This window comes from Carassius carassius, chromosome 28, assembly GCF_963082965.1.
Source record: "Carassius carassius chromosome 28, fCarCar2.1, whole genome shotgun sequence".
Taxonomy (NCBI): Eukaryota; Metazoa; Chordata; class Actinopteri; order Cypriniformes; family Cyprinidae; genus Carassius; species Carassius carassius.
The window spans coordinates 3,463,140-3,477,957 of record NC_081782.1 but is presented as its reverse complement, the minus strand read 5'-3'; the positions used below and the strand labels follow the sequence as shown (position 1 = coordinate 3,477,957).

The following is a 14,818-nucleotide window of genomic DNA, read 5'->3' as shown; positions in this document are numbered from 1 at the left end:
GAAGACATAAAAAGGCTGTTAACGCACCGATGCCGATCACCTTCTCAATCTTGATACAGGAGGTATTGATCTCCTTAGCGAACTCCCTGATCGCCTGGTTGGGGTCTTCGTAGGTGAAAGGGTCCACATATATTCGCACCCCTGCCAGCACATCAACAGAAGGTTTGAGAACGATAGATGTTCATCTTTGGCTCCAGCTGAGGAGTAATGAAAGGGGTTTTCTTACCTGGCTGCAGATTTTTCTCCTCTGCCTGTTTAGTTTTGTTGTATTTGCTCCTCCTGAAATTAAAACATACATAAATTTTCACCATTCATACTTTTATTTATCTATCACAGTAGTATTTTACAACTGTTTATACACTGTAATAGTACTTTTGAATACTTCAGTACTTTTGACTGCTTTTGTTATTAATGCTGACACATATAAGTTAAATTCTTCATTTTATTTTGTTTAAAAAAATTGTGCATGATGAAAAGTATTTATTGATATTTGTGATCTCAGCATCATGAAATTAGATAATATTAGGCCTTTTATGCAAATCAGCAGAATTTATTTTCAAGATGCATGTAAATATATATATGAACAAATGTATTATAAACTCTTTTATATTTAAAAATAAAAGAAAAAATATATTTTTAAAATAAAAATATAAAAAACATTTTACATTTACACACACACAAGCATTTTTTTATTATTATTATTATTATAATCATATTATATTTGAAGTGTTCAGAACTTTATAGTTAAAGTTCTATTAATTTTGTTATGTGCTTTTGCCATTTTTTTATTAGTTTTTGTTTTTCAATATTTCTATTTAGCTTTATTTTGATTGCAGTTGTATTCATTTTAGAAACTTTTTTCATCTAAAATTTATATTTCTTTTTATTGCAGCTTTATTTCAGAAAACTATATTTAGTTTCAGTTAACAATCTCAACACTGGTCTGTCATCATGGAAAATATACTGGATGTTCAGTCACCTTTTGGTGATGATGAAGGTAATGATGAGGATGAGGAGGAGAACAACAACACATCCGGCCACCAACATCAGCAGCACAGCAGAGCTCATGACTCCTCCAACAACAGGAGCTGCGACTGAGAAAGACATTTACATTTATTCTTTCTGCATATTTTTAGAGCAAATTGTACATCCCAATTTGTGTGCTTATGCACTATTCTATGCTGTTTTGTAGTTTAAATAGTGCGAGTAGTTCGCTCACACTGAAAATTCTAAAAGAAAAGCTGCATATTAAACACCCGGATCACGCATTTAAATAATCGAAAAAACAAAATGTGGAATGTTGGACACTTCATGCACTTCAGACTCTAAAGTTGAATGAAAAAATAACCTTATATAATTCATACACTTGCATAAGTACACAGTGTATAAGTGTATATAGTATTGCATGTCATTTGGGACTCAACATGGATTTTTAAATGAGGTCTCTTTATATTTTTTGAGTTTATGAAGCTGATTCTAGATCATTCTAGATCATTCAACACTCACCGGTGTTGGTGCTGAACTCAAATGGGGCGCTGAACTCTCCGTATCCGGCGGCAGTGCGAGCGCGCACGTGAAACACGTAGGAGGTCAGCGGAGTCAGGTCTTTAATATCAGCGATTCGAGACGTCGTCTTTATGATGCGATAACTCCTCTCGTTCTGATCCTGAGATTCATAAAAAAATGGAGAGACAGAGAACGGAAGACGAGAGGAAGGTGAGAAGCCAAAGGGCACATTAGGGAGCTATTTTAACTCTAATAAAAACCTCACTTCCTGTTTATCCAGACAGCGAATGTCTACAAGGATTGCTGTAGTGTGTACGTTCAGCGTGTTTGAACAATAGCTTCTTAAAGGAACAGTGCACCCATAATTTTTATCCTATGACAAAAAACAAGAACATTTACCTTCTCGTAGTATTTGACCTCGTACTCCAGTATGACTCCGTTGGGTTTCTCGGGTTTGTCCCAGAACAGAGAGAGCGTGTGGCGCGTGATGTCCTTACTCTGAACCATCATGACCGTGGAGGGAGCTGAGGACACACAGAAAGAGTTCATATATTTATAAAAGGCTTACTAAATTGTACTAGGCTTACTAAATTGTACTTTTGTCAGGTTTTCCTAACACAGCTGTCTTTCTTTTTTCACATCACAGACAAACAGAGAGGAAAAGGATAAACCCGGAGGACAAGGAGAGCTTTTTCTTCTTCTAAACTGTGGATGTGGAGTTAAGACGGCTATTGTCTGCTTGGGTTTTTTCCCCCGAAGCTGTTTTTGTTGAGGGTGAGAAAGTCAAACAGACTCGGAAACAAACAAAACAGAGATGTGCAAGCGGCTTCTCCGCTTTTCCAAAGACACAAAACACAGAGTTGAAAACACAGTAAACAAAAAGACAGCGAAAGAAAGTTAAAACGGATCTGGAAGATGGCAAAGATCTTTCTGTGTTAGCTGCCTCTACCAAACACATCAAAACCACAGAAAGCTCAGCATATTTCCACAGAATTCAAACATTGTTTTTGGCAAAGTCCTACACATTGCCAAGTCAAGCATCACTATTACAATTGATCATACTTGACACTGAACAACCCTCAAATTCTAAGGCCACGATGTTTCAGACAACGTAGAGTTTTGGCATCATTTTCACATGTAAATGGTATTTTAGGTGACTGAGAGCTGAAAAATCGAAGTGTCAAACAAACAAACAAACAAAAAATATTGTGCACAGAAACCACATAGCAACATGTTTGAATACAATATTAATATAAAAAAGATGAACTTAAATATTAAACAATAGCAAGAAATATTACCATTATTTCACTGTAAAATGAATAGAATAAAATGAATATATATATAATTAGTATCCAAGTAAAATAATAATATAATAAAATTAGTTTATTTTAAAATTAAAGTAAAATTACAATACTAATATTTATGGCTGTTTTCTGCATTTTCAAATATTAAACAATTGAGCTTTTATTTTGTCACAAAACTGCAGGGAACCCATAAAGTATCTCTTTTGTTGACAACAGGCACTTTATTAAAAACAATTATTTTTTTTTAATAATAACTTTTAACACCCTGTTAAAATACAAATATTTATGGCTGTCTTCATTTCTTAATTTACAAACATTAAATTACTCAGCTTTTATTTTGAAAGAAAACCGCATGGAACTCTTAAAGCTTCTCTTCTGATGTCAACAGCAGCTGGTTTAAATGATTCTCAAGTTCAGGAAGACGGTTGGTGCATGTTGCATTAACAAATGCACGTTATAAGAGACCCAAACTAAAAGCAGATGTGAATTGAGCCGCTTTGAGATGCTGAAAGCCCTGGAGCCCGCTGCTCGTGTGTAAATGTACACAGTGCTGTGCTTCACTTAGAAACATACAGTGCATAGATTTAATTAAATCGCCACCTTTGCAATAAGCCTTTTTACAATTTACGGTTTTATTTAGATGAACTATGAAGCGATATTTATATATAGGTCAATTCTTCCCCACAATCAGCACAGAAAACGTTTACTGTTGGCCTACCTACAAGCATCCCAAATACAAATGCTTAAGCTAGAGTTTCATCTCTGTGCATTAGCGAGTGTGTGTGTGATTCTGTTAAACAATTCAATCCCCCGCCAGCTGTAGCAGCAGCTCGACAGCGGCCCTCTCCCATCTCACAGATCAGTCTTCCTCTGCCAGGCCCGACAGGCTAAACGTGATTTAGGGTTGTCCCTCGGGGGACTCGGAGACGACCCCCTCCAGCCAAAAACACAGAGGTCACTGGCCCCCCTTCACACACCTAACACACTCATCTCTAACGCTCATCCATCATGCCCTCTGCTCTGACAGATATGGGCTGTAATGGAGTTGCGGGTGTGTGTGTGTCTGGCTGAGATAACTTAAAGGAAAGATGAGAATCTGTGCTCAATCATCTTAAACACTCAGGCATGTTAAGATTTTGTAAAACTGATTTAGGAACGACATGTTATATGCTTCATTTAACACCTTTAGTGCATGCTGGAATATGCTGCACTTCACATGTGGCGTAACGTTTGATGGCATCCCTGTGAGCTGTGACCATAAAAAATGATAATAAATATTACAAACCGAATTCTAAGAATATTCCAAATCCTTAAAACTGATAGTTATGACTAAAGGCTACTACAAATTCAACTTTGTCATCAGTGGAATAAAGGACATTTTAAAATATAAAATGTCAGACTATATAATATACTGTATATAAAATGTCAAAATATATAGCAGAAAACATATAATTTTACATTTTAAGAATATTTCACAACATCATTTATTTTACTGTATTTTTGATCAAATAAATGCAACCTTGCCGAGCATAAAAGACTTCATAAGATATTTAATTTTTTTATAAAAATATAAATATATTACTGTATATAAATAAATATATATTTAAAGATAGTTTACTATATTAAATGCATTTTATTTAATATTATAAAATATATTTTAAATAACTATTTTTATCATACTTTATATATATATATATATATATATATATATATATATATATATATATATATATATATATATATATATATATACACACACACACACACATATATATAATGTGTTTACATAAATGATTTGTAATAATACTGTTTTATGTGGTATATAACAGTTCAAATACTCAGCGATATTTGGATTTATTGCTCAAATACATACTTGATCAGTTAAATAATAATAATTCATATTGATTAAACTTAAAAACAGGTGTTTTGATAGTAAAGGTTAATTTAAAATAAATGCAAAAATTTATTTTAGCATTTTAATTTAGCATTTTTATTCACATATTCTTTCAAAAAGTCTCATTATAATGCTGCATCAGTTAGAAAACCATCATCTATAATACAAAAGCATTTTTTTATTTTATTATTAGAGGCGTATGCATGATTTTAAAGATAAACATTGGTGTCTTTTATCATATTTCTGTTCCTAACGACAGCATGTTACAGTGAATTTTTATCATGGTTCAGGAGGTTTTATGTACTCCACCTGCACTGAAAGTTTAAGATGCCTTTATCTGAATTTCAATTTAACTTTGCCAGCATGCGTATATTGTGTCAGCAGCATCTACTTTAAGACGTATATGTTAATTATTTTTAATATACACTCACAACCGCCTAGTGCATGACTACGTAGGACACATGCATTCAGGTTCTCTGTTCTAAAGCCAAATGCACGTCAATGCATGGTAAACCCCCACCCTCCAGCCTCCACCCTCAGGCTGATTTACAGGCTGGGCTTGTCACAGAAAGTTCCGGATCTCCAGCTAACTCTTCATTCCGAAGGAAACCCAAGACACCATCAAGAGCACAGACCGTGTATCACACGTCCACAATTACACACACACACACCGCCATGAATCAAAATAGTGTTTTGACTCTCTACATGTGTGACTGTGTTTGTAATGGAGCAGAAAGGTCATGCAGAAGTTCTCCATCGGTGAATATGTGAGTGAAATTGAACCCCGTGAAATGTTTTCATTGAGGATTAAGTGAGAAATATAGTTCACTACCAGTCAAAAGTTCAGATTAATTAAGACTTTTTTATGATTTTGAAGTCTCTTATGCTGACCAAGGCTGCATTTATTTGATCAAAAATACAGTAAAAACTGTAATATTGTGAAATATTATTACAATTTAAATAACTGTTTTTTATTTGAATTTCAAAATATAAGTTATTCCTGTGATCAAATCTGATTTTCAGCATCATTAGTCATCACATGATCTTCAGAAATCATTATAATATGCTGGTTTGCTGCTCAATTATTATCAATTATTACAGGTTCACACGTACCAATAATGGTTCTTATTATTATCAATGCTGCTTAAAATTCTAAAATTCTGTCTAAACTATTTTTTTTTGTCATAAAGGACCTAATTTATTGAAAATAATTCTTTTATAAACATAAATGTCTTTACTGTCACTTGTGCTCAATTTATTGCATTGCTGAATAAAAGTATTAATCTCTTCTTTTATATTTTAAATCTCGATTTCCTGTTGTTTATGATAACAATAATAAGAAATGTTTCTTGAGCAGCAAATCAGTATATTAGAATGATTTCAGAAGGATCATGTGACACTGAAGACTGAAGTTATGATGCTGAAAATTCAGCTGCACATCACAGGAATAATTTACATTTTAAAATACACATTACAATAAAACACAGTTATTTTAAATTCTATTAATATTTCACAATATTAGAGTTTTTACTGTCATTTTAACCAAATAAATGCAGCCTTGGTGAGCATATGAGACTTTGTTCCCAAACATTAAAATAAATTTTAATTCATCCAAATTTTTGACTGGTGGCATGCTATATTTCTTCTCTAATCCTCCGTGAAAACACTTAGTGAGGATCAGTTTCACTTGCCTAATCACATGCAAACATGATGCTTGATTGAATTGAGCATGTTTGGACACACACACACACACACACACACACACACTCTCTCACCGGCCTGGTTGGTGGTGAGCGTGACGGACACGGCCTGCTCCAGACTGGGGTTGTGTTTGGAAACCCCGTTGACGGCCCAGATCTGGAAGGTGTAGTTGGTGTGTGCCTGCAGCTGATGAACGGACACCCATGTGGAGCGCAGACTCAGCCGCTGCGGAGAGTATCGCACGTCGTCTCCACACGGTGTGCATCTCTGCGTGTCTCGCACACACTGCTTACACACCACGTTATAGGTGAGATCCTGACGGCCTCCGGAGGAGAGAGGTGGACTCCATTCCAGCAGCACCGACGTCTCGTTGACATTAGATATCAGATTGTGAGGAGCGGATGGAGGACCTGCCATAAACACAGAGAAAGAGAGCAAGAACTTGAAGCGCATAACACTTACATAATAGCCTGCTAATTCTTAGAGGAAAATGTTATTGTATTTAAATAACAATGTTGCAATGAGATTATACGTTATTATAGATTATTATTATTATTATTATATAGATACTATCATAATATATTCAAATAGAAAACAGTATATAAAATGTAATAATATTTCAAAAAATTACTGTTTTTACTGTAATTTTTATTAAATAAATGCAGACTTGGTGCGCATATATACAACATATATAATACAATAAATATTAGAACAAATATTTATAATAAATTACATCTAAAATTTCTTCTCAATCGCTTTCTCTCTATAAATATAATTCATTATCAATTGGAATTATTTCAATTAAAATTATTTGATTGAAAGAGCTACTGTACATTCAACAGTTCTATTTTGTTAGTGTTTATTTTGTTTACTGTTTATGTGTGTGTGTGTGTGTGTGTTTATTTATGCAAGTACCGTTTTGTGTATTCTAAAATTTCCCATCCTTTCTGAACAGTAGGATGAAGGAAGAGAAAGAACAAGAACAGAAGGAGAAGACAAACAGCGTCTGTTCTACAAAGAGCTAGAGCTGGTCATTAGTATGGAAGAGAGAGAGAGAGAGAGAGAGAGAGAGAGAGAGAGGACAGACAGCTGGTAGAGTGAGACTGATACTGTCTCATTTAAATTCATTTATTTGATGTGAGGAACATCTGCTCGCACAAAAGGATGTAAACAGAAATAATCACATGCCCATGCACAACGTTCTATTAGAATGCTTTGATTTCAATTAGTTACTTCTATATATTTAGTTATTTTTTTTAGACAATAAACTAGTATACTTTCAAAAAGAATACTTTTCGGCTAATTTTTCATTTTGTATTTAATAAAAATTTTAGTCTAGGGAAACAATAAAAAATTCTGAAGCTATACTATAGATTTTTCAAGAGTCAAAAGAGAACATATGGCTTATGTCAATAAATCCTCCAGCATCGTATTCGATGTGTAAATTTCCTCTTAATTATCAACGTGACTAAAACGGATGTCTGAGTGATAGTTTATACTTTCTTTGCAAGTAAAAGCCTTTTAGTATAATTGCAAAACAAAAAAAGGTCACTTTCAGCTTGTGGTTCACGTGTCTTTTTTATGTTAAATCTTTACTAATTTTTTAAAAAGTAAACAAAAGATAACTTTTATACTGATACTAATAACACAAGAGCAACTTACCTGATTATCCATAGATAACGTTTTAGAAAAATCATGCTAAAATGTGAGTATCAAATATGATTTCTGCTTTTTTTAGGAACGTTTATTGGTTCATCTCTCAGTCATCATTGCCTTGCATTGTATTTTCAGACTATTATTTCATATGTCTGGCTTTACAGGGTTAAAATGCTTATTAAATGGAAGCTGTGATATAAAAAACTAGAGTAAAGTAAAATTTTAAAAAAGGCACTTAAATGCCCATGTAAATCACCACCACAGTGTCCAAATAACACAGTGCACCCACTTCAAACTGGTGCAAATGTTTATGTTTAACTCACGTGTGCAAGGCATGGCAGCGGGATCCGTCTCCGATCTGTAATATCCTTTGTCACAATCACAGGAAGTAGCTCCTTCTTTCATGGAGTAACTGTGTAGTGGACATTTACGACAGCCGCCATCTGAAGAAAGAGACCTGTAGAAGCCCACCTTACACACTACAAGAGAAGAGAAAGATTCAGGACACCGTTAATTCAGCAAAAAACAAGGTGTTGAATACAGTATGCTACCCAGATAACAAAATACCTGGGGTATGACTCAAACTATTATAAGACATTATTAAACGCCTCAATTATGAAATGATTATAAAGTATATAAGCAGACAAAAAAGGAGCATGAAAACCTGCCAGCTTTCTGTATACAAAACGGTGATGCATTTATGATGAAGAGAGAAGCTAGGAAAGGGAGGTGAAGTCAAGAGACTGCGAGACAGAGCAGACGATGATAAATGAGGAATTCTAGGAGGTTTCCCAGCATGCACCAGTCACCTTTAACGCTCACTTCTATACGTCTCAAGAATCCGCCTCGCATATCTGAGTAAAACATGTTTTGACATCATAAACAAAGAATGCACGATGTTTAAATAATCTAGCGTGTCGCGTCCTCCTACTCCTCCTGCCTGAAAACTGTTTTTCGTCATCCTTATCACTCATTTACATGCAAACACAAGCGTGCACGGAAACCTCTCTCAGTGTTTGGATGTCTGTATGTGTATGGATGAAAACGAGGAGGATGAAAGATGCCTTAGACTCCAGCGCCTCCAGAGACCAGACAGAAATGATGGGCTTGAGGTTTAGGTGGATAGTGCGACCCTGTTTTCTCCTGCTGCTAGATGTTGCAACTATAACCAGCATATGATGGCAAAAAGCATCTCTGCATTAATAAACCGTAATGCAAACAGTTAAATTACTTCCATAAAAGTCAAATAAACTCAAATAAAGTAACACTTTCAACCACCCATTTTTAATCCCATTTAACAATAATAGATTTGATACATATACAGTGCAAGTCATTCATGCATTCTTAACCATGCAAAGCTTGACATATGAAAACAGCCAGAAAATATATATATATATATATACATATACATATATATCTTTTTTTTATAGATTGGTTTATTAAACTTAAAAAATTTTGAATATTTATTTATTTTTTAATCTAAAAAAGTGTTTTTGTTGAGTATCATATTTGATACAAATCAGGATGTTTAGGCTCAGAGTAAAAATATGGAGGATGTTAAACACCTTACATCGCCAAGTTATGCTTAGTTTTAAACCGAAAACTGAGCAAAAATATCAATTTGGTGTTTATGCTGATATTTACGTGGTCCGAAAAGTGATGAAGATGTAATTCTGATATTGCTTGTAATGTTAATCAATGAGATCTTTATAACAGTATATCTGACTACTTGCATAAAATAACATAAATTAATATGATTTGTCACTTCTGTCATATCTCTCAATAATATATACTAGTAATATGATATTTAAATGCTTAGTTTTATGATCAAAACATATAATGCAGAGATAAACAAATAAACACTTCTCAATAGCCTTATAGTCATATTTGATACATTTGAACAAGATTGCCAAGTATGTGTTCATTTATTGTTGTAGTTATTGTTACAAATACTTGATAAAAATCAGTAAAGGTTTCACAGCAGAAAGACACATGATGCACGAGTTGAAGGTGGATGTATGAACAACCACACTAAAAGGGGTTTTTACTTGCTAAAAAAGTCTAAATTATCAATCAGACGACAGAATGCATGTAGTAGATTGTGTGCAACATGTTTTTCAGCTAAGTTTGAGGCTTTATAGGGTTAAATGATGTTGGAAAACTGTGGAGTTTAAAGAAAAAACCCCAAAACTGGAAGGAAAAATAACCCCCTCAAGAAGCTCTTTCTCGCATTAGGCTCTTAGATGTTCCTCTGCTAATCCTAAAGAAGCGAACAGACCTCCCGACAGATTATCACCAGGGTCCTAGGACTCTAATCTCTGTTTGAGATTGATCCAGAGGTGCTGGAGGAAGAGGAAAGCAGCTCTCATTCACTCTTTGCACTGGACTTAATCTTCACCGAACTGAAAGAGCTTTTCTGTAAGGACAAAAACCCTCCAGACATCCAAACACTGGCTATATGACATGACCCTCTGAGATAAAGAGACAAAGAAAAGTGTCTTCTGGTTTCCAGCATGCATTCCAATGCTCCCTGATATCTATACAGGATGAAGAGAAGATATATCAGTCACATTTCTGACCCCTCCAATCAACGTTTTTCCATTAGCGAGACGCTGAGAGACAAATATATCGGTGGGTGGCCAGATTGTGCCGCAAAATCCTCAAACACACACACACACACACAGACAGGCTGCTCAAGAGAATCTTGTACTTTTATTAAACAACATCTCTAAAGTTTAATTCTGTACGTCTCTGTCTTTGCTCTACTCTCATTATCTGCTTGAATCTACTCTGATTAAACCTTGTTATCACTCATTTCTCTTGTTGTCATCCTTCATTCGATACTACTCACTTTTACTCACTATTATGTCATTATTGGCTTTGTATGGGTTGTATGATTTTTTATGTTTTTGAAACACATATCTTCTGTTTCCAAAGACTGCATTTATTTGATCAAAAATACAGTAAAAACAGCAATATTGTGAACTATTATTGCAATTAAAAAAACTGGTTTCTATTTCAATGTATTTTAAAATGTAATTTATTTATGTGATGTAGAACTGTATTTTCAGCATCATTACTCCAGTCTTCAGTTTCACATGATCCTTCTAAAATGCTGATTTTCTGATCAATTTCGAAAATGTTATTTATAATAATAATATGGGTGTTTATTATAATTATCAATGCTGAAAACAGATGTGCTGCTTCAAGTTTTCTTTAGGTTTTTTCGATGAATAGAAAGTTCAAAAGAATATAATTAATATAAAATAGCAATATTTTGTAACATTTTAAATGTATTTAATGTCGTTTTTTATCAATTTAATGCATCCTTGCTGAACAAGAGTATTTATTTATATTTAAAAAAAAATAAGCTGAATAACAGTCTTCTCCCCAGAAAAAGCATGATAAAGGTAGTCCATGCAACCTGTGCACTATATTTCAGGTCTTCTGAAGACATTCGATACATTTTTGTGGGGAACAAACCAATAATTAAACAAAAGACATTGAGGCATGGAAAAGTGCTATAAATATTTTTATTCCACAAACTTTGTGATATAATGACGAGCAGATAATTTTTAGGTGTCTATGCCTTTAAGAATAACAGAAGGCAATTGGAAGTCTCCATTTAGATTGCTAGATAAACGCGCGTGTGTGTGTGTGTGTGTGTTTGTGTGTGTGTGTGTGTGTGTGTGTGTGTGTTAATGACAGTTTGCAGAGCACCAGGATTTTTTCAGACAAAAACATCAAGATCAGTTTTCTCTCCTGAGGGCATGGAAGATCTCTCTAACACACACACACACACACACACACACACACACACAAACACACACACACACACTTACGTGAAAGAAACATCAATTGGCTTCTAGTCTCACGGTCTGACATCTGTTGTTCTACAGGGTTTAGTCACTAATTAACAATTACCTCTGACCCCCTCCAAACGCAGGGCCGCCTCCATCAGTGTGATTGATGACAAACATGCGGAGGGCGGCGGATCACATTGACCGATGACTCACTCGCTCCACATGTTGACCTTGACCCCACCCTGAGGCCTACAGCACAAGCCCCGCTTCACCTTAACAAACTCTATTCTCATTCCAGAGGAAGTCGTCCATCTCCCGATGCCTGCCGGAGCGCATCCGACGAGCTCTAGTAATAATATTAACCTGAACAAAAGCAAATCTCATTTAGCTACTGAGTAGATATCGATGGGCATGTTGTGATTCGGATGCTGGTGCTTGTATTGTATGACGTCTTAACTTCCCAAAGAAAAGAAAAATATCAAATGAGATCTTCTTAATATCTCACTTGTTGCTCCTAAAAGCAATGAGATTAAATAGAGAGCAAACGAAGACCCCAGTGATCTTAGTTTCACATTCATTTTATAACTCTGAATTCTTATCTCTATGTCAACGTTTGACTAATTTGTTTTTTTTCTTCCAAGGAGAAACATTTGAGGCAAAGTTGATACTTAAATTACAAATAATAAGAAGCTCTATTAAGTTTGCCGAGTTATGCTCTTATCTAGTCTTTTTAATCTCTATAAATCATTTTTTCACAACAAACAAAATCTAATGAATGTCTAATTAAAATGAACAGAATATGGGCATTATTTCAGAACAATATTGTTAACTAAAAGTAAAAAAATAGTAAAAAAATAAAATAAATAGCTGAGAAATTAAATGCAAATATTAGATGAAAAAAAAAAACTAAAAAAAAACGAAATAGAAATATAAAAAATGACAAATACACATAACAAAATTATTAAAATTTTAATAAAAAAAATTGAAAATACAATAATATTATAAATAATAGCTATATGATAAATAATATATACATATATAATATATCATACAATATACCACTCTTTTGTAAATATAAACTTTTCAGGTTTGCCTAAAAATGGAAAACTTTTCAGTGAATCACTGCATTTTGGCCTACAGCGAATTAATGTATTGTATATGTTTTGGGTGAATTATAACCAAAGTCACCTGAGCTTGACCTCTCCTCAGCAATACCCAACATGAACACATCATTCACTTCTGCGGCTGAATTATTTATTAATATATGTTATGAAACCATAACGTTGTTAGTATTATTCTGTCAAAGCGTGTTGTTTTAATATAACAGATTTGGCAGGTTTTTGAAGCTATTGATGTAAGACTTCCTGAAATGACTTTAACTTCAAGCTGCCCTGACCACGTACACTAACTTCCTCCATTCAGAGAGAGGAATTTCCTCAAATTACGGCGTTTTTATCGGGAAAAGGATCGCATACACCCTTCTGGGCTGCAGGGGTCTTTAAAATCCATGCACAATTTAATAGCGACTACCACGAAAATAAAAGAATGGAGAGATTAGAAAGATGAGTGTGTGTCTGGCAAGGTCTGCATGTATTGTTATACATGATAAGTTGCAACACTATTTTCTAGTACAGGAAGTTTTGGCACAGGAGGATATGCAAATGAGTTCCACACACACATAGGTCGAGTTCATATAGTGACACACACACACACACACACACACACACACACACACACACACACACAGACACACACACACACACACACAGTTTCCAGGTGAATCTATAAAAACAACTCTTCATGCAAAGCCATTTCTGACACATACTACAAAAGAAACATCACACAAACATAAGTTTACAACATGATGCATCATGGGATGAGTTCAAGTTTACAACATGATGCATCATGTGATGAGTTCACTGTTTAGATACTGTGACTTACAGAGTCAGGGTGAAAAAACAAGGCTGTGTATTTTTAGTTTGTTAATCTAAACCACTGGAAAAGCGGGACGACAGACTGTCTGGACCTGCAACACCTTCCATTGTGCATGTGCATGTGTGTGTGCGTGTGTGTGTGTATTATGGGAAGTCGTGAACAGCAGTGAATTAGATACGTTTCTATTGGTTTGTTTGGAAAACAAATGCACACAGATATGGTACAAACACGTACACGTGAACATAATGATGTGATTATGATAAATATGGCAGCACTAACAAGACAAACTCTCTTATTTTGACCTTTAACCTTTACTACTTTGACTACTTGACCTTTAGAAATCAGTCACAGACACATGATAGGTTTTCTCAATCAACTCTATATGTGTTATTTCAAGTGGTTGCCCTCCAAGGTAAAAATGATTCATAAATTAAAATGTTTCAGTAATGCATTAGAGCTGGGCATTGAATTGGAAAGTTTGATTCATTTGAGTGAATAAGTTCTTTACAATAAACCATTTCAAACTCGATTTCAATTACATTTATGCTTCACATCTCAAAAATACTAACCAAAGTTATATATATATAATTGTGTGTGAGTATATGCATATGTATATTTGTGCATATATACCTACAATATTAGTATAATCTAATAACAAATGACTAGTTTTCAGATAATATTTGTGAGTACTACCATGCTTATTAAAAGTGTTATATTGCTACTGTTCCAGTTTCAAAGCGGCCTAAAAAGAAGAGCAATGGAATTGGGGTTTGAAACACACTCACTGTATTAAAATTAGTTTCAGAACATATAAATTTTTTTACACCTCTTTACATCCATCATTTCATCACAAAACTGAGTAAAGACTACATACACACCTCCCTCCGTTTGACGAGCTTAAGATTTCAACTCCAACCTCCCAATCACAGTCCATTGTTACAGGAGAGCGACGGAGAAAGAGACAGCATCTGTCATCACATCAAAGGGATGTTTAAAGGGAACGTGAAGTGAATGATGAG

General features: G+C 34.4%; 1 protein-coding gene across 1 annotated transcript in view; it reads right to left on the bottom strand.

The window, feature by feature from the left end:
• The window catches only part of LOC132107715 (ephrin type-A receptor 4-like), a 35,226-nt gene that overhangs the window by 10,535 nt on the left and 9,873 nt on the right, over positions 1-14,818 (bottom strand). The window contains exons 4-10 of the mRNA XM_059513870.1: positions 8,385-8,540; positions 6,480-6,815; positions 1,906-2,030; positions 1,507-1,666; positions 980-1,094; positions 227-279; positions 28-141 (exon numbers count right to left, since the gene is read on the bottom strand). Of these exons, the coding sequence (XP_059369853.1) occupies positions 28-141; positions 227-279; positions 980-1,094; positions 1,507-1,666; positions 1,906-2,030; positions 6,480-6,815; positions 8,385-8,540 (1,059 nt within the window). The remainder of the gene's footprint in view (positions 1-27; positions 142-226; positions 280-979; positions 1,095-1,506; positions 1,667-1,905; positions 2,031-6,479; positions 6,816-8,384; positions 8,541-14,818) is intronic.